The sequence below is a fragment of the Lampris incognitus genome, chromosome 5 (genome assembly GCF_029633865.1).
Source record: "Lampris incognitus isolate fLamInc1 chromosome 5, fLamInc1.hap2, whole genome shotgun sequence".
NCBI lineage: Eukaryota > Metazoa > Chordata > Actinopteri > Lampriformes > Lampridae > Lampris > Lampris incognitus.
This window is the reverse complement of record NC_079215.1, coordinates 9,780,797-9,808,569: the sequence shown is the minus strand read 5'-3', so window position 1 is coordinate 9,808,569 and position 27,773 is coordinate 9,780,797. Positions and strand designations below refer to the sequence as shown.

Sequence of the window (27,773 nt, the reverse complement as noted above, 5' to 3'; positions counted from 1 at the left end):
GCTGTCCTAGTTATACAGCCAGCCTCACAGTCAGCTAGTTCTAGATTGAGATAACTAAATCAAGTGGTTTCAAACTTTTTTTCGAACCTATATTCTCTAAGATTATCATAGAAAGTTGAACTGGGTCACGGGGATACGTTTATTGAGTGAAACGTTTCATTACTTATCTAAGTGAACTGTTCAGCCTCAACTGTGTACTATTCACTGAGGGTTGGGGAATAGTTGCAATCACAGCATTGTAAGATGGCGACAGATGTGTATGGGGCCTAAGGGTACATCTGTCGCCATCTTACAATGCTGTGATTGCCACTATTCCCCAAACCTCTGAATAGTAGACATGGCCATTGTAATCCTAGTTAATGGTCACAGCAATTTGCATTTGAAACTGATCACTGGTTTTGGTCGTTATGCCACTGTATTGTTTATAAGGGTGGGAGTACCTGCAGTCAGTTTAGACTGAAGAGGTCACTTAGTTGAGTGATGAAATGTTTCTCTCAATAAACGTTGTGTCCAGAGGAACTGATTCAACTTTCTTTGATTTCCTTACCTGGATTATTGAACACGCATAAAGACACTTTCTATGATTATATTCCTTAATTTGAGTGCTGATATTGGGCTCAAATAACAGAAATCATAATCACAAATTATAATCAACAATAACAACAACTACGGCCCTGTGATGATGTGGCAGCCTGTCCAGGGTGTCTCCCCGCCTGCCGCCCAGTGACTGCTGGGATAGGCTCCAGCTTCCTGCGACCCCAATTGGGATAAGCAGCTTGGATAATGGATGGGTGGAATAAATACAGTGACACCTGTTACCTGTCTGCCTTGTGTCTCGTGGCACATAAGGCCTTCACAGAGTGATTCCACCTTTCACGGTCAGCTGCTATAATCTGCACCTCGTTCCGTGATTTCCAGCTCGTCTTTCTTTCTCATCTGTGCGCCTCCAGTAGGCTTTGGTCTTCCTCTTCTTTTTCCTTCTGGCACCCAGGTCATTGCTATGTTGCAGTCGTTGTTTTGGCCCTCCCTTAGTACTATATCTCTGATTATGTCAAGTCAAATTAGGTCAATTTTATTTGTATAGCCCAATATCATAAATTACAAATGTACCTCAGCACCCGAGCCACATGACCAGCATCACCATGTAGACAAAAAATAAAAATAAAAATTAGTCACACATCTGATTGAGAGAGGGATATAATAACATTAAAACAGGATAACAAAATTATACAGATTTATAAGATATATAAAAAGAAAATGTGATGAGGGGAATGCCAAGCAGTGTCCAGGTAGTGACCACCATCACCATAGAGACCTGGAAGGAGGACAGACTGCACGTGCACACAAGGGGGACTCGCATCACACCATTCACACACACAGAAGAAGAGAAAGGAGAAGACTTCATTCACAGAGCGAGAAGAGAACAATTTGCAATAGTCAGTTAACTATACACTATAATCTCATTGGCAGAACAGTGCTTGGTAATTTCATTGAGACAGAAAACGACCTGCCATACAGTACAGGCTGTGAAGCACTCAACTTAAAGGCAACTAATTGTAGGCTAAGGCAAAAAGATGAGTTTTAAGTTTGGCTTTAAAGGACTCAACAGACTCTGATTGTCTGGTGGCATCCTCCATCTATGCCATTTCACTTCCTCACTCAGTGGCTTCATGTCAGTTCCTTCTTGTAACGTTTCAGTACTGACATGGGCTTGCCATTGAATTCAGATGATTCTTTGTAGGCACCTGTTATGGAAGACATCAACTGCTTCATTTTCTCCCTTGTTCATTTTCCGTGTCTCACATCCATATAGCAAGACCGGCACCATCAGGGTTTTATACATTCTCAGCTTTATTCTTTTTGAGATGTTGTTGGAGCCTCATGTCCTCTTTAGTCTGAAGAATGCACCCCTGGCTTTTGAGAGTGTGTTCTTCAGGCCCTTTGTACCACCTCCCTCCTTACAAACTTTGGATCCCAAGTAAGTGAACTGGTCTACGTCTTCAATGTCTTGTCCATCGATCTTGATCCTTTCCTGTTTCTTGCGTTAATCTTCATCACTTTCGCCTTTTCTATGTTGACATTGACTCCCACCCGTCTGGCTTCTTCATCCAGTCTTCTTGTTTTCTCCTGAATCTGCTGTTTGGTAGAGGAGAGTAGCGCTACGTCAGCTGCAAAGTCCAGGTCATCAAGTTTTGATGTGAGCTTCCACCTAATACCATTCTCACCATGGCCAACTGTTTGTATCATTACCCAATCCATAACAATCAAGAAAAAAATCCTGACATATTGCGTCCTTGTTTGAGGTCCATTTTCATGTCAAATCAATCACGTATTTCTCCTTGGTCTTCTACTGCACACTAAAAGTCTTCATAGAATATTTTCACCATTCTCACAATATTCTTCAGGTTTCTGTACTTCTTCATGATCACCCACTGGCTTTCATGGTGGATAGAGTCAAAGGCCTTTTCAAAATCTATGAAGTTCACGTATAAAGTTGCTTGCCAATCATTGACCTGTTCGATGATGTTCCACAGTATGAAGACCAGATCTGTTGTCCCCCTGCCCTTCCTATAACCTGCTTGTGCCTTCCTCAACCTGCAGGTGGCGTCACCTCTTGTCCGATCAATAATAATACTGCCGAGTATCTTTCTCACGACAGAGTAGGGTTATGCCTCTCGAGTTCTTGCATTCTTTGATATTTTCTTTCTTCACTAGTTTGATGATAAGCCCTCGCTTCCAGCTCTTCGGGGTCTTCTCATGCTTCCATATTTTCCTCAACAGTTGATGTATTTTCTATGCTGAAAATTCTGCCTTCAGTAACTCGGCCATGATGGAGTCAATTCCCGGTGCTTTCCCATTCTGTAGTCTTTTGTCACTGCTTTGACTACTCCTAGTGTTGGTTCATTGACTGCAATCTCTTCAATTGTGTCATTGAATTCACATTCCTCATCATCAGTTATTGGATTTTCTGGTTCTTCTCTATTAAGCACCTCCTTAAAGTGCTCTGTCCATCTTGACAGCACTTCATCTTTTCCACTGACAGTGTTTCCATTCTTGTCCAGAACTGCTGTGCTCTGCCTAGGTCTTTCATTTCAGTGTCTTTGTGAGTCCGTATAGTGTGTTCATGTATTGTCTTTTTTGCAGGTTCTTCCACTTTACTTGCGATGTTCTCCTTCCATTTCTTTTTGTGTGCCTGTATACTCCTCATCACCTCCCTACCCTTCTCTGCATACTTCACCCTTAGCTGTCTCTTGACTCTTTCTGAACGTGTTCCCAGGATCATCTTATTAATTTTTTTCTCATTAATTTTTTATCATCGTATTAATTTTTTTTTTCTTATCAATTTCTTCGCCAAGATTCTTCACTGATCCATGGTTTCTACTTCTTCTATGGTCTGCACAGGACTTCCTCTGCAGTTTCTGTATACAACATCTCCATCACCTGGAAGTCACGTGCTACTTCTTCATCTTCTTCTACTGCTGGCCCTTTATCTTGTAGGACCTGGTACCTGTTTCTCAGGGTGATGGTAAACGTCTTCAAAATGTCGTAATTTTTCAGCTTGGCCATATCATAATTGACTCTTAAGACTTTTCTTTTCCTTTGGCTGCTTTCTCAGTCTCAACTTGACCGTTGTGCATACAAGATAGTGGTCACTTTCGATGTCTGCAGACCTGTTTACTCTAGTACAGGGGTGGCTAACCATGTCCCATGGAGAGCCATGTGTATGCAGGTTTTCATTCCAGCCGGACTCCACACCGACGGAAAACCTGTTTCAGGTGCGCCAGGTGCTCTTCAGCTGACGGACTGGCCACTAATATGTCGTTGAGATAAACGAACACGAAAGCAAGGTCACGCAACACTGAGTCCATCAGCCTCTGAAAGGTTTGCGCTGCCCCCTTCAAGCCAAAAGGCATGCGCATGAACTCAAAAAGCCCAAACGGGGTGATCACTGCGGTCTTGGGCACGTCCTCTGCGCGCACGGGAACCTGATGATAGCCGCGCACCAGGTCCACCTTAGAGAAAATAGTGGTACCTGCCAGGCGTATGGGAAAGTCCTGTATGTGTGGGATGGGATAGCGGTCATTGGCGGTGACATTGTTCAGGCGGCGAAAATCGCCGCAAGGGCGCCACGACCCATCCGCCTTGGGTACCATGTGAAACGGTGAGGCCCACGGGCTGTTGGAACGCCTCACTATACCCAGACGCTCCATGATGGCGAACTCCTCCTTAGCTATAGCCAATTTTACTGTGTTGAGGCGCCGTGCGCGCGCAAAAACTGACGGTCCCAGAGTGGGAATGAAATGTTCTACCTCGTGTTTAGTAACCGCGGTGGAAAAGGCAGGCGTAGTCACCGATGGAAAATCCGCCAGCAAACGCTGAAAAACATCCCCTAATGCTAAAAAGTTAGCGTGTGTTAACGGCCCGGCTCCCCCTGTCTCGCACGGAACAGTGGCGAAAGACACAGCATCAATTAAACGGCGGTTTGCAACATCAACCAGCAGACCATTAGCACACAGAAAATCCGCGCCGATAATAGGAACAGTAATGGCGGCCAGTACAAAGTCCCACTCAAAATGGTGCCCGTGGAAACAAACAGTCACCAACCTTGTGCCAAACGTCGCAATGGACGAACCGTTAGCTGCACTTAACTGTGGGCCACCGCCTTCGGCCGACCTGTCTGTCTTAGCAGCAGGGAGTAGGCTCTTTTGCGAGCCTGAGTCCACCAGAAACCGTCTTCCTGACTCCGTGTCCTTAATGAAGAGCAGCTCACTACGTCCGCCAGCGCCCACAGCTGCTACTGAGCGCTGGCCCTGGAGTTTCCCGCCACCTCAAACGTGCACGGAGGGACGCAGCGCCTCGCTTTGCCGCCAAACCGCTGGTTGAAGAAACAGAGGCCTCTCCCGCGCCGTCTCCGGGCAGTCACTTCAGCCACCACTGCCGGGTCCGCGTCCTCCGACGTCGGCTGCAGAGGCTCCGATGCCACACTCTGCACAGAGAACCGTCTGGTAGCCAGCAGGACCCGATCGGCCTCCTCAGCCAAACCTCGGCAGTCACCAGCGGCCAGACACGGGGAGTTAGCCAAAGCCGCGCGCACAGGAGACGGGAGCTGGCGCAGGAAAACGTGCGGGAAAAGGAATCCACCTTCGTCTGAGCCTAGCAGCGACAGCATATTGTCCATGAGATCCACAGCCGTCCCGTCGCCCAAACCGGATAGGGAAAGGATCCTATCTGCCCTCTCTGCGGCAGATAGGCTGTACCTCCGGAGTAGAAGATGTTTGAGGGCGACGTATTTATCGTGTTGCGGAGGGGCGCGCAACAGCTGCATGGCCCGGCGTGTGGACTGCTGGTCCAGCGCAGCGATGACCAAATAGTATCTGGAGTCGTCCGCGGAGATTCCACGCAGGTGGAACAGCACCTCGACATGCTGAAACCACGAGGCCGGGTCGCTCTGCCAGAACTCTGGGAGTTTCACAGCCGCGGCGAGAACGGCCGGCTGTGAGAGTTGGGGCGGCGTGGCCGAAGTGGATTCACAATCCTCTTCTGCTCCAAACATGATCACGTCGGGGTCACCAATGTGGCAGGAATGAGGAAAGACACAGGAGACCAAGGCGAGTTTGATGTTTATTCCTCAACTCCAAAAACCAACTGCAGCAGGAACAACCCTGCACCGGCGAGCCCGGGAACGTAAACCACGCCCCCAGCTCACAGTCCTGCTGGGTGAGAGGCATAGCCCCTAGTGTCCGCCACACTATCAGTAAAAATAGATATTTACCACTTTAATTTGGTGAGTGCTCGGAAAATCAACTAAAAACTTGTGATCCAATCAATGTTGACTGAGCACACATGCTCTTTTCAACATGGCATAGGTCACATCGTCACACACACATTCAGACCTGGGAGCTGCAAGTCACAGGAGTCTTCTACTGCTTGTTAATGAGCAGGATGAGTGCCTTGCCAAAGGGAACATCAGCAGCAGTAGTTGAGGGGTGTGTGTTAAAATCTAATTGAAATTTAAACACTAGTATTTCTAACATCCCTTATTACTCTAATCATCATGCATTTTCTTCCTTCTTTTTGTCTGAAAAAAGTAAGTATCCGTATTTGTAAACGGTAGAATTCAGTTTTTCTCTTTTTAAGAACTCCCACTAGTTCAGCTTCTCTCAGCCGATTTTTTTCTGATACTCATGATGCCATCAAATACTTATTTACATAAAGCCAATCAGATTAAATTATGAAGCCCCAGCTACCCTTATTGCCAACCCTTTTTTGTACTTGTCACTCAAAGGTCAGCTTATGAATATCAATGAGGACTAGACCACTCCCTCACACTCCCTGAGACAACTGAGAACAGTTCTTGATAAAGAGGGGGGGCACCTCTAGCCAAATGGTTACAGTGCATACCACATGGCCACACAGTCTCAACGTTGCTGGTTCGATTTCAGCTGGTGACCTTTGTTAAATATCATACCCCTCTGTCGCTCTCCCTGATTTCCTGTCTACCACTCCACTGCCACTGTCTAATAAAAAGGTAAAAATAATGAAAGCCACTTTATTTGACATTGTTTTCTTACAACGAATTGTATTCTTACAATGAATTTGCTGTCTACATTTAATCCATCCTATTGTGTAGGAGGAGTGGGCATCTGCAGCGCCCAGGGACCAACTCCAGTTCTTATTTCCATTGCCTTAGTCAGGGGCACAGACAGGAGTATTAACCCTAACATGTATGACTTTTTGATGGTGAGAGGAAACCCACGCAGACACGGGGAGAACATGCAAACTCCACACAGAAAGGACCTGGGACGGCCTGGGGTTCAAATCCAGGACCATCTTGCTCTGAGGCAACAGTGCTAATCACTGGGTCACCATGCCGCCCCTTAATCTAAAAAAAAAAAAAAAAGAAGTGAATAAGGGCAGTACTGGCACTTATTTTCGCCCACTTCAAGCACTGCCCTTACCCCGGAGCCTCAATCGTGGGACATCCAAGGGCAGCTGGTTTGAGAATCTGAGATTTGGAGGTGAAAAGGGGGCAGAGAAGCTCAGAGATGTACTGGGGCCCCAGGCCGTGTAAAGGTTTAAAAACAAATAACAGAACCTTGAACTCAGTCCCATATTTGACAGATAGCCAATGCAGGAGTGCCAATACAGGTGTGATGACATCTCTCTTCCTGGTATCAGTTAGGAGTCTACTAACTGCAGCAGCTGCAAGCGAGACAGAGATGACTAATTCCCAAATATAGAGCACTGGGCAGCACAGTGGCCCAGTGGTTAGTGTTGTCATCTCACAGCAAGAAAAGTCCTGGGTTCAAACCCCAGGGTTGTCCAACCTTGGGTGTCATCCCAGGTCGTCCTCTGTGTGGAGTTTGCATGTTCTCCCTGTGTCTGCGGTGGGTTTTCTCCGGGTGCTCCGGTTTCCCCCACCATCAAAAAGACATGCATGTTAGGGTTAATACTCCTGTCTGTGCCCCTGACTGAGGCATGACAAGATGAACTGGAGTTGGTCCCCAGGTGTTGCACGGTGGCTGACCACTGCTCCTAGCTACACAGCTAGGATGAGTTAAATGCAGAGAAGAATTTCCCCACGGGGATTAATAAAGTATATCAAAATCGGGGGGGGGGGAAATTGCGGTAATCCAGTCTAGACGAAATTAAGGTATTAGAGACTATCTTCAGATCAGGAAATGAGACTTGACTTGACTTAAGTTTGGCAAAATTTCTTAGCTGGAAGCAGCAACCTTTCGCTACATAGTTCATTTGTTAGTCAAATTTTAAAGCTCGATCAAAAATGACACCAAGACTTCTGGCATGGGCATGAAGGTTAGGCGGGCCCAAGTGATTAAATATACCTCCGATGGAATCGGAGGGACCAAATATGACCACTTCGGATTTACTCATTTAATTGAAGACAATTTTTTGCTATCCAACATTTCACATCCTGGAGGCCGTCAAGAATAGACCTAAATGCATTGTTATTATTACTAGTTTCTAATGGAACGTATAGCTGAATGTCACCATGTAGAAATGGTAGGAAATATTGGGGGTTTTTTTTGTTTTTGTTTTTTTGGTAGAGCCTAAAGGGAGCACGTACAAGATGAATTATATGGACCCTAAAATGGAGCCTTGAGGTACTCCACATGTGATGGGAACAGACGAAAAGAGGTCTGCAGTTTTGACAGAGAAAGATCTATCCATTGGGTAGGAGGCAAACCACTGGAGGGCGCTACCCTGGATGCCAACCTGTTGCTTGAGATGGTTCAGGAGAATGGTATGGTCAGCTGTATCAAAGGCAGAGCTAAAGTCTAACAGAACTAGTAGAGGAGGGTTTCCATGCAATGCCATCACAGACATGCGTGTGCAACTAGGGGGCAGAAAGCAGCTACAGCGCAGAGATTTTAACCAAGATAGAGCTCCGATACAGCAGAGATGACGCGCAGTTGTTGTGCAATAAACTGCACAAACCGCCAAAAAGATGGGTGGAAAATGTTCAACATTTTCACTGCTGAACCGCTTTGGTAGCTCTCAAAAGATTATGCATCTCATAATCTTTTGAGAGCTACCAATGCGGTTTTGCCCCCTGGCTGCGCATGAACCCAGTAATGTTTGTAAACAGGAAACTCGTCTATAGCACATTTACCAGAGTCAACAGACAGCAGTAGATCATTGGAGACTAAGTAGAGCTGACTCCATGCTGTGATGTGTCCTGAAACCTGACTAAAAATGTTCAATAATATTGGCAAATAGTTGGCAAAGCAACATCGAGCCAACATTTTCAAAGTGAAAATGTGGAACTTAATAGGTACTCCAAGGGAGTCCATCAGTCCGTGGCTGACTTTGAGTGGGAGGAACTTTTGAGCAGCCATGTTTTAAGCTGATTTGTTTGCTACAAGCAAAGTCTTAACTTGAATTGAATATTTTTCAACTCTGAAAAGCAACAATTTCCCTGATCTTGTATGTCCCAGGGTGAAACAGCATCTTGGCATGTCACCCTCCTGTCTGAAAGTCTTTGCTGACCAGCTTTCCCCCATTTTCACACTGATCTTCAACAGATCACTAGAGCTGTGTAAAGTCCCCTCCTGCTTCAACAGCTCCACTATCATCCCGTCCCCAAGAAAGCCAATATCACATGATTAAATGACTACAGGCCTTGTTGCTGTAACGTCTGCGGTCATGAAATCCTTCGAGAGACTGGTGTTAGCCCACCTGAAGGAAATCACAGGCCCCCTGCTCAACCCCCTGCAGTTTATCTACCAAGCACACAGGTCAGTGGGGGATGCAGTCAACATGGGATTGCACTACATCTTCCAACGACTCCCCAGGGACACACGCAAGGGTCCTGTTTGTGGACTTCAGCTCAGCGTTCAACACCATTGTTCCAGATATCCTTCACTCCAAACTTACCCAGCTCACTGTATCAGCTCCCATCTGCCAGTGGATTAAAAGCTTCCTGACAGACAGAACACAGCTGGTGAGGCTGGAGAAAAACACATCCAGCACCCAGACAGTTAGCACTGCCCCCCCCCGGGACGTGTACTCTCCCCTCTACTTTTGTCCCTCTACACAAATGACTCCACATCAGGAGACCCATCTGTTAAACTCTTGACGTTTGTGGACGACACAACCATCATTGGCCTTATCCAGGATTGATGAATCTGCATATAGATGGGAGGTTGAACAGCTGGCCCTCTGATGTGGCCATAACAACCTGGAGCTGAACATGCTCAAAACTGTGGAGATGACAGTGGACTTGAGGAGGAGCCCTCAAACACCCCCCCCCCACCACCACCACTACCACCATACTGAACAGCACAGTGTCTGCGGTGAAAACCTACAGATTTCTGGGTTCCACAGTCTCCCAGGACCTAAAGTGGGCATCCAACATAGACACAATCATTAAAAAGGCCCAGCGGAGGATGTGCTTTCTCCACCAGCTCAGCGAGTTCAACCTGCCTCAGGAACTGCTGATTCAGTTCGACACTGCAATAATCCAGTCTGTCCTCTGCACATCCATCACTGTCTGATTTGGATCAGCCACCAAACAAGACAGGGACAGACTACAACGGACAGTTGAGTGTGCAGAGAAATTCATTGGTGCCAAACTGCCCTCCATTCAGGACTTATACATCTCCAGAGTCAGGAAACGGGCAGGCAACATCACTGCAGACCCATCACACATTGGTCACAACCTGTTCCAACTCCTCCCCTTTGCTAGATGCTACAGAGCACTGTACCCCAAAACAACCAGATATACAAACAGTTTATTTCTGCGGGCTGTCATCGTGAACTGTTACTAAATTATATATCTCTTGTTATACCAGATATTAAAAAGTTTATTCACTTTATTTATTTGTCATGAATCCTTAACATTGTCAAATTAATCCAACCATTTTGTGTGATCGCGATCACGATTTTGGCTTCCCACAATTAAATAAACACGATCGACTGCGATATTGATGTTTAAAATGCGTGCTTCGCTGATGGAGCGCTCCACTGTTTATCAAATCAAGCGCTTCCTAAACTAACTGCCTGACCAATCGGAGCTGTTCCCTTGAAGCGCCAATCCTGCAGCGGCAGCCTGTGCAAAAATTTTCTGGTTGTTGCGGCTGCAGTCCAGAGTCAACGAGGAAGGGCAAAACGAATATCAAATGTCTGGAGCAGAAGGCGAAGAGCTAAACCCTCAAAACAGATCATCATCCCTTGTTTGGAAATATTTTGGATTTAGGGCAAATGATGTCAACCAAGAGCAAGTCATATGCAAAGAGTGCTGTAGAATTGTGTGCGCGCCACAAAGCAACACAACTAATCTTTTCAATCACCTGAAAAAAATACCACAAACTGCAGTATGTTGAATGCATGAAGCCCAAGAAGAATAATGTTGCTAATATTAGCTCACTGAATCCCCGTCCCTGTCCAACGTCAACTCAAGACATCCATAACAGCAACCCTGTACAGCGCATCACCGTATCCATCCAGCTTGCAAAGACGGACTGAAATAACCAATGCAATCGCATTCCATTTGGCCAAAGATATGTGTCCAATAAACACTGAGAGCAACAGAAGGCTTCAGGAAAATGGCCAACACACTGGACAAAAGATATGTGATCCTCTCGCAATTATTTTTCCAAAGTGGCATTACCTGCGCTGTATGCAAAACGTCAAGGGGAAATAGACAGGGATGGCACAGCTGTCGAGTACTTTGCGACTACCACTGATCTATGGTCAAGCAGAACAGTGGAGCCCTACTTGAGCCTGACAATTTATTACATCAAAGGTGATTTTAAAATGAATTGTCGATGCTCGCAAACATCATTTTTCCCACAAGACCACACAGAATTATTTTAAAAGAACATATATTTTGTCCCTAAAATCAACGAATAATTGCGATAAATAATTGTGATCTTAGTATTGATCAAAATAATCATGATTATCATTTTGGCCATAATTGTGCAGCCCTACTGTACTGTACATTGTACTTATACTGGTACGCTCTGTCATGTCCATCTACCTCTTGCATGTATGTAAGTAACCTACTAACATCTATTTCAGCATCTGATATGTTCTCTGCACACTTGCAGTTTGTCGCCTCTTATTTTGCCTGAATATAGCCAACCCTTGTGTATGTATATCTGAAGAACGTTGTGTTGTAGTGTTGTTATTCTATGTTAAGTACACTGAGAGACCTACGAAACTGGAGTCAAATTCCATGTAGTACAAACCTACATGGCCAATAAGCATGATTCTGATTCTGATTCGTGCACCATATTTCTTCTTTCTGTTGACTTTTAATTGATTTGCACTGTGCCAAAGTTCGGTGTTGCATTTGATGTGAACGCGGCGTGAAGTTTCAGTTTCAGTTTATTTGTCATACGCACGGTGACAATACAGCAGGAGCTGTTGTTATTGGCAGTGAAATGCTTGGTTTCTAGGCTCCTTCGATGCAGAAAAATGTTGAAAATATAAGTAATAAAGCAGAATGGAATTTATAAAAAATAAAGATAGAATGTATGATAAAAGACATAAGTGAAAATAAGAATGTGTTAAGATTTAGAAATAAGTATGCTTGCTAGAAAGGAGTATGGCAGACCTATACATAAAATAACTGGCAGGAAAAACTAAGTGTGAGTAAAATAAATAAGTAATTAAGACGTAAACCGTGCAACTGTCAGCAGTTAAGCAATCCCAATTTAAAACAAGTGTAAAAAATTAGATAATAAGGGGGGCGCAGTGGTTAGCGCGGTCTCCTCACAGCAAGAAGGTCCTGGGTTCGAACCCCGGAGTTGTCCAACCTTGGGGGTCATCCCAGGTTGTCCTCTGTGTGGAGTTTGCATGTTCTCCCCGTCTCTGCGTGGGTTTCCTCCCACAGTCCAAAGACATGTAGGTCAGGTGAATCGGCCATATTAAATTGTCCCTAGGTGTGTGTGTGTGTGTGTCGGCCCTGTGATGGCCTGGCGGCCTGTCCAGGGTGTCTAGCCGCCCAATAGGCTCCAGCATCTCGTGACCCCAATTGGAATAAGCAGCTTGTATGATGGATGGATGTCTATTTATGTATTTACTATGTATCTAGGACTATTGAAACATCTAAATATTAGGTATTTGTTTTTCCTGTTGTTATGTATTTAGGTTAGGCAATTGCGAGGACAGAAGGTGAACGCCAGGTCCAGGGTGAGCAGCAGTGGCATGAGCACCAACTATCAGGATCTCTGCCTGGCCAGCCCTGTCTCTACAGAGGGCGACTACCTGAGTTCAGATGAGGACCTCCTTCCAAGCCCACTGCCGCCCAATGCCCTTTACCCGGCCCTGCCTGGCTCCTGCCACCCCTCCGCCCGCCTGGACAGTGAGGGCAGTACGGACAGCGAGGCGGAGGAGCGCGTGAGGACACACCCGGACCCGCAGCAGATGTACAGCAGCATGGTGTGCACGGAGGCACTGGATAACTAGGAAACGGGGGTTGTGTAGATACTTTTGGTGTTGGCTAGAGTGATACTGAAAGAGGTGCTGAAGGTGTACAGGAACTTAACTCCTACTACATCTATGGTACACTGGGACTGTATAATCCAGTCTGTTCCTCCCTCTCCTCTTTTTCCCCGGTATTTCTATCCCACCTGAAATTATGCAGACGTTTTATTACGGATCAGATCTCCTCGCAATATCACTCGTGGCGTTATGCTCTTTGGTTGTGTCCGCTACCTTCCTCTGTCTCTCCCGTACCCTGTTCTCTGTTCATACCTTGGGAGGGGGATGAAGCTGAGGCCTCTCTCCATTTATTTCACACACACACCCCCACCCCCGGCCCCACCCCACCCCGTCATACTCACGGCAGACCACAACAAACAAGAGGCGCTATCCATCACAACACGCATCTGTGGATGCACAAACACAAACAAAGCCAAGACAAGCTTTAGGGGAAGAGCCTCGGAGGAACGTTTTAATCACCGACACCCCTCGACGTGAAACTGTGATAATGAGGTTCTCAAGGTAATTGAACCGCCCTGAGAAATGAGCAGTAAGCGACATTGTTCTTACAAAATGTGTTTTCGGTCTACCCTCATGGGTATCGATCCTCCCCCAACACTCTTTCAGGAAGAGTCTCATTGGTTCAGGGTAGAACACATCCTCATTTTCTCTCACTCTTTCTCTTTCTCTGCCCCTCTTCCTCCTTTTGTTCTTCTAGGCAAGCCAACAAGCCAACCTACATTACTTGTAGAAAAGAGGAATCCTCTCACTCATTTACACTCCTGCCAGTCGCCCCTTTATTTGTAAAGAAGAATATAAGATATTAAGAGGAGGATCGGGACTTGTATTTGGACTTATACTCATCCGTATCATAGGGATGTAACAAGATGGTGTTCATCGGTGAATAATTATCACTTCATCATGCTTAATGTGTGTGTCGTATATCTATGCTGAGGGAATGGTGGGGGGAAAAAAGAAGGCAAGCAAATTATTATATGGCTCATGTCAAAAAAATACCTACCATGACTCAAAAAACAAAAAAATCTTAATGTTGCCAAATCTGTTTTTTTTTTTCCTTTATAATTTATTTATATGTTGTAATTTATTTTGATAATTTTTTTATTTTTATATATCTATAGAAAAGTATGACTAGAGATACCGACAGAGGCCAAACTTCCTACATCGGTTGAGTTTCCATTGTCCTTTGTGCCAATTACACCCTGGGACCGACATCGCAGGGTTGTCGTGACTGTTTGTTTAAAACATGAGAACATGCTGCTACGTTTTTGTTGGTTTGAATCTGACTCGTTTTGTTTTTCTTTTACTGTCAGGATGAGGCGGACATGCAGCCTCCTTACCTTCCCGTAGAAGGTTTGTAGATCCATTTGAGGTTTCTTACACAAACTGATCAAATCTGGGGGGAAAAAAATCACAAGTTAACTTCAATGAGACTCACAATCTCGGTTTGTTTTTTTTGTTTCGTGTTGCGTTCTTTGTCAGTTTAAATCCCTGGTTGATCCATATAGCATGAGCATTTTTTTTTTTTGGGGTGGGGGGGTTTCCCAATTTTTCCCCCTAATTGTATATCCGGCCAATTACCCCACTCTTCCGAGCCGTCCCGGTCGCTGCTCCGCCCCCTCTGCCGATCCAGGGAGGGCTGCAGACTACCACACGCCTCCTCCGATACATGTGGGGTCGCCAGCCGCTTCTTTTCACCTGACAGTGAGGAGTTTCACCAGGAGGACGTAGCGCGTGGGAGGATCACGCTATTCCCCCCAGTTCCCCCTCCCCCCCAAACAGGCGCCCTGACCAACCAGAGGAGGCGCTAATGCAGCGACCAGGACACGTACCCACATCCGGCCTCCCACCCGCAGACACAGCCAATTGTGTCTGTAGGGACGCCTGGCCAGTCCGGAGGTAACGCAGGGATAGCATGAGCATTTCTGCTCCTCGCTCGGGTCTTTGGCCAAAGTAAACATTTAACAGCCACAGAGAAAAATTGTTTTGCCTCCAAAGTCATTCGCTAACATGATGTGGGTTTGAGTGGATCTCAGCATCCCATAATGCAAAGCAGGTTATAATACAAGTTCAGAAGCAGAACCACCACTTGGGCCACCCATTGCCAAATGATCATATCATCTGCTTATAGCTTAACTTTATATTCTACGTTTCGATGTGACTGAAAAGTGTGAGAACAGCGTGTTTAACATATCAAACATCTCCATGTATCCTGATTAGAATATAAAATGGGGGAAAATACACGGAAATACATGGTCAGTGTGATTGGGAACACAAGACAAGTATATAGAGAAATGTCTCAACTGCACTGAAGTCTGTCGAGCATTACTTGGGATCTCAGGAGGATGACTCCACACCTGACAACGTGATGAAGCAGGATGTCAGATGTCTAGCTGCTTTCTGCACTGCAGAACAGCACAACTCTCTAGTGGCTAATCTCAGAAGGAAGGTGGTTAGGTAACGTGGCTATGTGGTGATCCTATCTTGTGATTTATTGACCCAAATGAGCACTTTTGAAAGACCTTGTTAGTATTTACATTGTGTGTTACTGTACTCTGACGTTATCCAGTCTAACTGTGCTTCACCTCATCTTCTTCTCGTCTGATGGCTTAAAAAGGCCTAGAGATTGCTTTTTGATGCTGATTTTGTGCTTCATCCCTTTTTTTGGGGAAGGGGGGGCAATTTATTGCCAGCTGCCAAAATTAAGGAAACTGGAGTCTCATGGTTATGGCCTAATTGAGTTAGAAAGGATGTCAGTTTGCCCACAGTAGTGATACACATAACAGCTTCTTAGTGGTCACCCGCTCACTGTTTACTGCAACAACTGCAATCTCTGCCCGGGAATCTGTGTCCACTTATGTAGTAATCCGTGTCATTTCAGTGCAGGGTGGGTATATATAAAATGATGGTCTAACATAAATCCCCCTCTGCTGACTATATTGAGATCTATCAACCAGATAAACGCTTCAGATTTCTGCCCAAACCTGGCAGAACTTCACCGGAACCGGTGAGTTTGGATCACCGTTGGTGATGTAACCGGTTATTTTCTTGCCCGGTGCGGGATTCGATACGGGGTGTACTGCGCCACAAGGCGACATCACTAACCGCTCGGCTAAAGAGTCAGACCCGTTAGCTAGGGGCTAACGGGTCTTAGTAGTAGTTTACAGTGAGATTCTTCTGAAGTTTGGTTCAAAAACAGAAGAAGAAGAAAAAAAGTATTCCAGCTTTGGTTGCGTTCAGGTCCAAAAAAAACAAAAACGAAACCCCGGTCTTGGTTTGGGCAGAAATCTTCTACATCCAGATGTGTTTGGTATTACGTTTCCTGACCCGTCACGTGGCTCTAGATCGACGGCGTGTCACGTAGAAGAAGAAGTAGAAGAAGAAGCCAACGCTGCTGTTCAGTGATGGTGCTCCGTACTGGCCACTGTCTAAATACAACACCTGTATCAACTGTGACAAAAACCTTTTTTTAGCATGTTTGTACGGTACCATGTGGTCATCCAGATTATTTTTATGATTAGCGTCAAGGCCGAGTTTCCCTCCTGCAAACCAGGACCTCATGAGACGGCCAAGGTTAAGTGCCACGCTGTGCCAGAAGATTAGGGAAATGTACACACTATGACCACAAGGTTGACTTAAGGAACAGGTTTTCATCTACACCCCTTCCAGCTCAGTGATTTAAAAAAAAAAAGTGAATTTTGCCATCATTGCCGACGTTGTGTATGGACTCAAAGGCCGCCACCATCATTTGTTTTGAATGAACTTTTTTTTTTTTTTTAGACATCAACATCTTGAAACTGTGACGCCCACCAAAACGAGTCTGCTGCGTTTGCTGTAATCCTTCCCCCCGACTTAAAGTGGGGAGACGAGAATACGATGCAAAGCGCGGACGGCCACCCTCCGTACGGACAGTACTCACGGCGTCAGCCCCGTGTAGGCTTTCTCTGACGTACCGTACTGTATGGGACGGCTGTTCGGTACCCCATGACGTCATATCCTCCCAATCTCTTGCAGTTCCGCCAATGTTGTTGTCAAGTATATTAAACGACAGTGAAAAAAAATTATATAAACTATAACGTGATGGGGGGGGGAAAGAAAAAAAATCAGTGTTCTGTATACAATGAATGATACGAAATAAACTTTGACACTGCACCTTCCCGGAGGCCGTTTGTCGTCGCTGCGTCTGTGTCGCTTTCCCTGATTTGTGCACCGCGAATTGCGTCCTCTGTAAACTGTGACGCGTTGAGGTGCGTTCCGCTTCCGGTGGGCGGCGGGGAAGATGGCGGCGCAAATCCCCGTTTGCGGCAGCCTCGCCCAGTACCGGGGTGGGAAGACGGCGGCCTCACCCGGTACCGTCCGTGCAGCGTCTTTGTCCACGTCTGGGTCCAAGTTTGTCGTGGTTCGATGGCTTGGGAGAGCTGGCGCCGGATCGGTTCGGAGGGCCGCGTCCTGTGGGCCCAGGGGACCGCGGCCCTGCCTGGAGCGGTGCCCGAAGAGGTAACGCTTGAGGGCGGGTCTGACAGGACGCGGGAGCGGGGGGGTAAGCTAAGCTAAGCTAACTGCTAGCCCATGCAGACCGGCAGTTCCGGCAGTCATCCTGGCTGGCGTTCGTTCTCCTGGACAGTGATTTATTTATATGTGTTAGTTTGGATATATGTGTTAGTTTGGATATATGTGTTCTTGTAGTTCTTGCAGTTTTTTTGGACGTGTGCGTTTGTCATTGTGTTGCACTGCTGTGGGCGGCGGGGGGGAGGGGGGCGGGGGGCGACGTTTCGTTTCACTTCAAGTGACATGAAGTGAAACGACAACGTGCTGCTGATTGTGATTCGCCAGCCGGAGAGACGCGCAAGGATTCTTATGTAAAACAGCGCGTCAGACTTTCCTGCTAACTGAACGCTGCAAGAAAAGTGGTCGTCCAACTGAATGTGCAATGTTCATCAGCCCGGTTTCGTTCGAACTGTGCTCTTTTGAAATCCCCCAGCTCTGTCAACATCACGCATGTCAACACTTTCTGAGGAGTTTGCAGCACAGTCTTTCCTTTTCACCCCAGAAGGCTTCTTGACCTTGACTTGGTACCTTGACGTTATAGTCGTTGCTGCTGTGATCCCCCCCCCTTTATTCCCAGTGCTGCAGTATGTCACTCTTTAAGAAAGAATAGCTATTGAAACTCAGAATAATCCTTTTTTTTCTTTTTTCCAACTTCTGCCTGTTTTGTGTGTGTGCTGTGACTGTGGCCTGGTGTTGAGTGGTGGTTTGGTTGTTATAAGGAAACTCTGTGGTCAAACTGTTTGCCGAGAGCTGCCAGAACGCCCTTCACACTTCAACAGCACCTGACACTTCCTACTCCTCTCAGTCTCTTTTCTAGACGGCATCGTCTCTCTCTACGGGCTGAGAGTTCAACTGAAAACAGTCTGACCTCTGACCTCGTGTAACCCATGCAGAGGTGATTCATCCTCCAGAAGCCAAACACTTCTTATTTCACCGGTGACTTGTTTTTCCACTTTCCTGCGAAACCGTTATTTGAGTTGACTTCTTGTGACGCTGGTGTGTGGAGTTTGGCTGCGGCTGAAGAATTTGCAGTCGGGTAAGTTTGAGCCCATTTCCATCTGCAAAAGGTTTTATGCTCGTGTTGCTGCGAAACGCCAGTCTCTGTCCTAGCGTTGTTGGCTCGTTGTGTTTTTTGTTACTCTTCTACAATTTGGTTGCGGGCACCTCTGCCCCGTCTCACCGCGATAGATGTAGCAGGAACTTGGACTTGCAGAAGAAAACAAAAGGGCAAATAACAACAAATTATCAGAAAATCATTTACTTCAAATTATTATTTGAAATGACTAATAAATTTAAGTAAACTATCGTAAGATTAACACTTTGCAGCAACTGAATGTGTGGGATTCATATTCAAGCAGAGCCCTGTGTCTTTATGCTATCTTTGTATAAATACTGATGCTTGACGAAGTGCGAAATTTCTCCAAAACTGCAAGATTCAGGTGCATATTTTAGATTCAGGTGCACATTTAAGATTCGGGCGCACATTTAAGGTTGTTGTTGTCGGAAAGTTCAAGTAACGCAGTGTGGCCTTATTTGATGAATAGTTTGCCAACAAACGGAGCCACGAAGAGAAAAAAAGGAGAATATGAGCGATAACCGTATGCAGGTATTTTCAGAAAAACTGTCCCTACTTTCTCACAGCTCTTTTTTTCTCTTAACCTTTGATACAGTCACTGGTAATTAGATGTGTTGTTTTAGCAAACGGACCAAAAATTTATTCCAACATATCTTGTGTTTTTCTCCAGTTAATAACAATCGTGAATTGATATATATAATTGATATATATAATTATAATAGCATTATAATTACATTATAATAAGTTAAGCCTTCACTAGATAGTTTACAATGTTGTTTTATTCATCTTTTGGTTAATATTGGTAGCTGGTCTGATATTGTGTTGACAGTGCCCTCATTTATATACTGAGATGATATTATTTGGTATTTAAGAAGTGCCACATGCAAAAAAAAAAAAGGCTCTTGTTTCCTCTCCATTTGCAATTGTTTCTTTACCTCAAGGTTAGACCAAATCAGTTTACTAATACCAACACATTTCCAAGCGAAGTATGGGTCCATTTTGCACAAACGCAAGTGGTGCCTCTCTGTGTCAAGTTTGATTTTTTAATAATCAAAATTTTTTGTTCAATTTAATTTTTTCAAAAATTAATTTTGATTTGATAAAGTATTTCTGATTCTGGTTTAGAGACACTGTGGGCCAGTCTTATGTTGGCTACCTGACAGATCCCCAGACATTACATGCACTGGAAAGGCATTGATGACACCGACACTGTTGTTCTTTATTGATTTCCTTTTGCAGACGTTCTTTTGACAAAATCGATAGCGTCTTGTCTGACGGTGCCTCTTCAGACTCAGATCATGCCTCGCTCGTTCCTGGTGAAGCGAGGGGGCCTGGGAGCAAACAGCCTCTGCCAGGGCAGCACACTGGTGACACTCAGACGGCTGGAGAGAGAGAAGAGGTCCTGGGACACACCTTCACGGTACTCCTTAAAAAAAATACACGACAACCACACAGCGACTGCTGCATCTCTACAACCACACCCTCCGGTTGCCTGCTACCCTGATGCAGAAGCTCACCTCCAGCCCTTCACTACCACATCCAGCGGTAAGAGACAAGGGATCTAATGTCGACCATTTGTTGAGTAATTGGTAAGATTCAATACAAGTTATCAGTGAAATAAAACTGCGCTACTTCATTTCGTTTAGTTTGGCTGGTTGGGCGGCCTGCGGCACCTGTCAAATGCTCGTGACGTATTAACAGATTTAAACACAGCTTCGATAACCTTTGGTCAGTGTTATCCCACCTCTCACTCACGCCCCTCCTACCGTTGTAAAGAGAAAACACAACTCTCATGAAAATAACTGCAAGAGCTGCAAGACAGGCGCACTTCCTCTGCTTGGAGAACAGTAGAGGTAGGGATGCACCGATAACACTTTTTCCCTGCTGATACCAATTCTACTCAGCTGATATAGAGTACCTATCCATTTCCTTTGCTGAACACTGCAGACATGGACCATTAGTTTGGGCAAAATAATTGAGATACAAGGCTGGCATGTGCCCAAAATGTGGTAAATCACACCATTTTACCTTTATTTATGACATATTACTATGGTTTTTGGCATCAAATTTTAGTCTTGGGTAAAATCTCTTATACCAATACTGCATTTTAGCCTTGTATCTGCCCCCATGTCAAATACCAGTATTGGTATCGGTGCATCCCTAAAATGAGGATATCCGCACGCTGAAAAATAAAGCTCTCAAAAACTTAATGTAAATACTTACCTAATACAACATGTAGGCCACATAAACCATCTGTATACATCAAGACATAGAAGACCAAAATACATCTTATAATACGAACTACCATAAGCCACAATTATCAACAGTGAATTACTAGTCATGTGAGCAAGACGCTCCTTCCCTTAATAATAGGAAGACGGAAGCATAACAAATGAATCAGGAATCAGGAACAATTTGTCATTTCTATCATGTACTTCCGTACACAAAAGAAATTAAATTTTGCTTCTCTCAGCCCACAGCAGTGCAACACAAAAGATAAAAACACATATCCAAATTTCCAAAAAGGACACCACCAAAAACATACAAAAACAGAGAGAACCAAACAAAACAAACAAAAAAACCAACAGTTAACAACACAGCCCATTCAGTGCAACACAGTCCAAAAATTCCTCTGTCCAGAGAACGAACGCCAGCCAGGATGACTGTCGGAACTGCCGGTCTGCATGGGTTGACAGTTAGCTTAGCCTGCCCCGCTTCTAGGTCCTATCAGACCGCCCTCGGTATTCTCTCTTCAGGTGCACCTCCAGGCAGGGCCATGGTCGTTGGGTCCACTGCACACCAGACCAGGCTGCCCCAGCCAATCCACCACCCGCTCTCCTAGCCGGACACCTTCGACACACCTCCCCCGTGCTCCACACGATGACACAAATGCATACGCAGACAAAAACACTGCACAGGCGACGCTAGGGGAGGCCGCCGCAAGACCACCTCGGTGTTTCCGCTCAGGCACAGCTCCGAGCAGGGCCACGGTCCCTGGGCCCACAGAATACAACAGACCAAGCTCTCTCAGCCGATCCAACGCCAGCTCTCCAAGCCATTAAATGAAAAAAAATAAAATCGAAGATCAAAATAGTCCAAAGATCCACAGTCCAAAGATCATGACTTTGGACTCTGGGTTTCCTCCCACAGTCCAAAGACATGTAGGTCAGGTGAATCGGCCATACTAAATTGTCCCTAGGTGTGTGTGTGTGTGTGTGTGTGTGTGTGTGTGTGCATGTGTGTGGGCCCTGTGATGGCCTGGTGGCCTGTCCAGGGTGTCTCCCCACCTGCCGCCCAATGACTGCTGGGATAGGCTCCAGCATCCCTGCGACCCTGAGTAAGGATAAGCGGTTTGGATAATGGATGAATGAAAAAGGTCAAAATAAAAACTTCACAGGATGACACAAATTTAGATGTAGACATGGACAAAGACTCTGCATCTGTACTGCGTGAAGCCGCTGCAAACGTGAGTTTGCGCCGCCATCTTCCCACACCAGAAACCTTTTTTTTAATGGTACTTTTTTTATGGACGTATTTAAATTCTACATACAACACCTAAAAGAAAGGGGGGCACAAAAGTAAAGAAAATTCAAGAAATAAAATTAAATACATAAATGGAAGGGAAGGGAGTCCTAGGGGTTCTCTGCAAGTTCCAGTTCTGCTATCAAGTCAGAGAGTTCCATAGCATTTTCCTTCTCCATTAACCTCAGTGATGAGAAAAAATGACACACTTCCCTATGAAATATGAGGAAGTTTGGCTGCGTTTTCAGGAATCTGTTCTTGTGTAAAAAGAACTTTCCAAGAATGATAATTGTGTTCCAACTTTCACAAGCATGCCAAAAATCACATCCTTTTTTTTTTTTTAGTTCAGAGAAATTGTCAGATTTCAGAAACAACCAGTAATGCAGATCTTCCCAAAAGGCACCAGCAAACTGACATTCGTAAAACACACGTTCTGTTGTTTCACTGTGTTCATTGCAAAATGAGCAGTTGTTACAGTCTAAACCAAAATTCTCCAGAAGGATATATTCCATTGAGAATTTTAAAGTGCACATCCTTTACTTTTGGTGCAATTGGAAACTTAAAGAATTTTGTTCTCAATTTTTCAGCTCCATCTCTGGAGAAATATTGTAAAATTTAGTTTCTGTGTGATGAAATGGATATAATTCTTTGACAATGACTCTCCGGATTGTGGTGTTGGGCAATTTTAGACTGAAGACCTCATGTCCATTCACCAAAAGTTCAGGAAGGTGCGGATCTACATTTCCTTGATACAAGTTATAAGACATCACTATTATAGAGTGTGGGACTGCTTTGATAACGGTATCATATTGTTTTCAGTCATTCAAATTAAAGTTTGAATAAAAATTCTCACAAGACATAATGTTTCCTGTATTTTCCATTAAGTGCGTTACAGACCATATTCCTTTCTCAAGCCAATTTTTATAAAACAAGGATTTATTTCTAAATCTCCCATACTTGCAGTTCCACAATGGAGTGGTATGGGGACTAAACTTGTGCTTGTAGATCATTTTCCAATATAGTAATATGTGTTGATGAAACATTGACAGTTAGATAGGGAATTTTTTAAGGTCATAATCACATCTAAGAAGAAGGTTGATGCCTTCAAGCCTCGTAAGAAGATGGCTTGGGATATGGAATCATAAGCCGTTTTCATTTTTCACAAAGGATCTTAACCAATTTAGTTTGATAGTACCATTAATACATCCCATGTCAATGGCTTTTAGCCCTCCTTCCTCAAAATCTTAAACCATAATTCCTTTTCTAATATAGTTTGTTTTTCTTTTCCAGATATAATTAAAGTTGACCTGGTATATTGCTTACCTTGCATTTTTGGGGAGTGACATTGAATAAGCTGGGTAAATGAATCTTGAAATGCATTCCATTTTTGTTGGGGGGGGGAAACTCGACCAGTAATAGAGATATCTCTTTGAGACCACGAATTCAGATATGTTTTACATTTATCTAGATTATGCCAAATGTTGAGATTATCCAGTGTGTTATCCTTTGTAATGTGTATACAACAGTTGATTTAACAGGGATATTATGAACTCTTGTCAGAGGAGAGTTACGAATTGGAAGTAATTCACATTTTTTAGGGTTTAATCTTAAGCCAGATGCCTGAGAGAAGAAATCGATTGCATTGAGAATTTTTGGAATCTGATTATAATTTTTTCATGTATATGGTTGTATCATCTGCCAGTTGGCTGATCGTCAGCTGTTTGCCTAAGACTGTCAATTTTTTTCAAAGTCTGAATTTTTCACAAGAATAGAGAGCATTTCCGCTGCAGCGATAAAAAGCAGAGGAGAGATAGGACAACTTTGTTTAATTCCTTTGTCAAGTAAGAATATATGAGATGGACCTCGTGGTAATAAGACTGTGCTATTAGTATCCTTATAAATGAGCTTAACTAAAGTTTTCTCCTAATCCAAACAATTCTAAAGCACGAAACATAAACTTGTGTTCAATCGTGTCATTGGGTTAATCGGGTGTGAGAAGGGGGAAAAACTAGAAATTAAAAAAAAGAAATCAGATGTGTTACCAGAGCACCACGTAGTACCACGCGTGTCATCTGTCTTCTTCATTGCCCTTGTGGCATCCCAAGACTTCACGACCTCTTACCTCTGTACACAACCCTGTCACAGCTCATTTTAAACTACCTGGTGACCATCTCAGTACTTCAGTACTTTAAATTCCATTGGTATTGGGAGGGTAAATTGTTCACCCAGGGCAGGTAATCATGGGAAAAAGCTCCTCCAAGTGTGAGACTGACTGTATACCCTTTATACTACTATGTCCCCTATAGGCTCAACGAGGAGTTTGATATTAAGCTCCTCTTGCAGGCTGGCTGCTTTCCTTTTCACATCTTCCCCTGGTGCCTGTATACGATATTAGAGTTTCGTTAGTGTATGTAAATATGTGATTGTTGGTTTCACTATTTAAATGTTGTTGTTGTTGTTGTTGTTGTTGTTGTTGGTGGTGGTGGTGGTGGTGGTGGTGCTGTCAGTGGCGTTCTAGACCATTTCAAATGGGGGGGGCCAGGCTGGGGCCACATGCAATTTTAGGGGTACCAAATATATTAAGCACAACTGTTGCATACCACCACCACCCCCACAGGTTTGGTTCTCCAAAAGACAAATGATAGACATATAACAATAAACACATGAATGCCAAGGCAAACTTTAGCCAAGGCAAACTTTACATTTTTTATTACAGAATAACATCAAAATGCAATGGCAATTTCATGAAAAACATTACCTTTTTAATGTACTGTAAGTTTGTATCGTTGAGTAGGTTTTGAAATCATGAATATGGCTCACCTGTTGTAAAGGAGTAACATTACCAGAGACAGACTTTGGTGTCACTGCTCACACCCGGTCGGTCTCAGTCAGCGCCAAAATCCAGTTGGTCCATCAACTAAATGGTTTGACTATACAACATTTATTTTCTGGTTGCACATTTGGACCCCCCCCCCCGGGGGGGGGGTGGTCCAGGCTTAATATTACGGGGGCACTGGCCCCCCTGCCCCCCTTAGAACCGCCACTGGGTGATGTTGGTGGTGGTGGTGCTGCTGCTGCTGCTGTAGTTGTGCTCTTGTAACATATCTAATTTTTTTCTGTTTTGTACTGCTTAACATTATTCAATGATGAACTATCAGTATTTTATACAGTCTGTGGTTAAAACATGGAAAACAAAGGCCTTGACTCTGTTTTCTCTCTCAGTCCATGTTCACTTTGACCCCCTACAGCACTTTAGTCAACATTGGTTGGTTTTAAACATGCTCTATAAATAAACTTGACTTGACTTTTTCCATTATGTTTTTGGAGTGCTGGTATCACTACTGATGCCTCATGAAAATAATCTTTAAAAAAGATCACTCAAGTTACCAAATGTACCATTGCACATGTACCTTTACTTGTTACTCTTTCTCTTATGACTGTGCAGCTGCTGACCCCTGCAGGCCGGCCGACGTAACTGCTTCCTGCCCCAGTGAGGGAAACAACCCCCACTCTGTCTTCCCTGTGGTGTGGCCCTGGTCCAGTGTGAGTTCAGAATATCAGGAGGAACCATCTGTGAGAGCTGGGCGGTTAGTCAAACGCACTTGGCCGCTGGCAGAGACCAGGAGCGGCGACCACTCTGAGATCAGCGCTCCTCAGGAACAATGTCCGCTCTGTAGTAAAGTATGCCATCATCCCACATCAGTATCACCACTTCCAAAATGTACAAAGACCTGCAATTATTGAGCTATTCGATGTGATGATGGTGGCCTGCAATTACTGTGTTACTGAATGTGATGATGTTAGTAGATGATGTCATAATTTTATTACTAATAGCTCTTGAACAGTTTTCATGACAAAAGATGGAGTTATACTTTATTCATGGTTGTTTCAAGGGAAAACTCTTGATTATTTTTATCACAAGGAATCCAGTGGTGTTTTATTATTTCTTTTTTAAAATTTTATTTCTTTGCTTATAAGACTGCAGGTGCTATAATAAGGTATCATATTCCCAGTGAAAGGAAAACAGATGTGACACACTGGACCTTCTCTGTCCTCTTACCTTCTCCTTACAGACATTTTCATCTCTGCCCAGCCTGAAGTTGCACATCCACAGATGTCATGGATGCACGGCGTCCGTGTTGCCGGCGTACATGAAGACCATCAGCCGAGAGCGAGGTCACAGGAATGACCCGAAGCAGCCAACACGCAGAGGCAACGTAGGCATCATACCGCTTTTTTTGTTCTTTTAAAGTGTTTCCCCCTTTTTCTCCCCAATTGTATTCAGCCAATTACCCCACTCTTCCAAGCCGTCCCGGTCGCTGCTCCACCGCCTCTGCCAATCTGGGGAGGGCTGCAAACTACCACATGCCTCCTCCACTACATGTGGAGTCGCCAGCCGCTTTTTTCACCTGACAGTGAGGAGTTTCACACCAGAGGGACGTAGAGCGTGGGAGGATCACGTTATTTCCCCCAGCCCCCACCCACCCCGCACAAGAGCCCCAACCGACCAGAGAATGTGCAGCGACCAGGACACATACCAACACCCGGCTTCCCACCCGCAGACACAGCCAATTGTGTCTGTGGGGACGCCCGACAAAGCAGGAGGTAACACTGGGATGCGAACCGAGATCCCCGTGTTGGTAGGCAACGGAATAGACCGCTCCGCTTCCCGGACGCCCAGCATCATACCTCTTTAAGGAGAGATTGACTGATATTGATACTGGTATCGGATATCAGGCCGATACCAGGCTAAAATGGAGTATCGGAGGTTTTACCTAAGGCTTAACGTCCACTACCGAAAGCAGGAATGACGTGGAGATAAAAGCGAAATGGCTTTGTAGTTTCAGCACATGGAAGCCTATATTTGTTTAACGGTGGAAAAAAGTCTATCTCAGTTGTTTTGACCATTGACCGCAAACTAATGGTTAAAGTCTGCAGTTTTTAGCCAAACTCATGGGTTGCGTAAGTGCTCAGTATCGGCTGATACTTAAAGATTTCTACTCGGAGTCAGTGTTGGCATGAAAAATTGATATTTGTGCATCCTTTCCCTTTATTTGTGAAATCATTTTGACTTTGTTTGTTAAGTAGCAGAAGGGGACATTAAGATACAGCTTAAAACAACACCATAAATTAATAGTAAAATTTATGTTACGTAAGAAATACAAGTTTAAGACTCTTGAACATACACATATTCAAAACTGATGGATTAAAGTTACTCTTGCCTTGTGTTCACGCAAAAGCTGTCTATGACAGACAAATAATAATGATAATGGATTACATTTATATAGCACCCAAAGCGCTTCACAGTGAAGGGGGTAACTCACCTCAACCACCACCAATGTGTAGCACCACCTGGGTGATGTATGGCAGCCATTTTGCACCAGAACACTCACCACACATCAGGTTGAGGTGGAGAGGGAGGAATCATTGAGCCAATTACATGGGGGGATGAAATGGCCAGATGGAGAGAGCCAGGTTGGGAATTTTGCCAGGACACCGGGGAACCCCCAACTCTTTGCGATAAGTGCTGTGGGATGTTTAATGACCACAGTGAGTCAGGACCTCGGTTTAACGTCACATCGGAAGGACGGCATCTCCTACAGCACAGTGTCCCCGTCGCTGCACTGGGGCATCGGGATTTGTTGATTTTATTAGGACC

The 27,773-nt window shown here is 44.8% G+C and overlaps 1 protein-coding gene across 1 annotated transcript in view; it reads left to right on the top strand.

Annotated features, from left to right (window-relative positions):
• Positions 1-12,936, top strand: part of evi5l (ecotropic viral integration site 5 like) — a 66,239-nt gene extending 53,303 nt beyond the window's left edge. The window contains exon 19 of the mRNA XM_056280304.1: positions 12,619-12,936. Within this exon, the coding sequence (XP_056136279.1) occupies positions 12,619-12,936 (318 nt within the window). The remainder of the gene's footprint in view (positions 1-12,618) is intronic.
• The last annotated feature ends 14,837 nt before the right edge of the window (positions 12,937-27,773 follow it).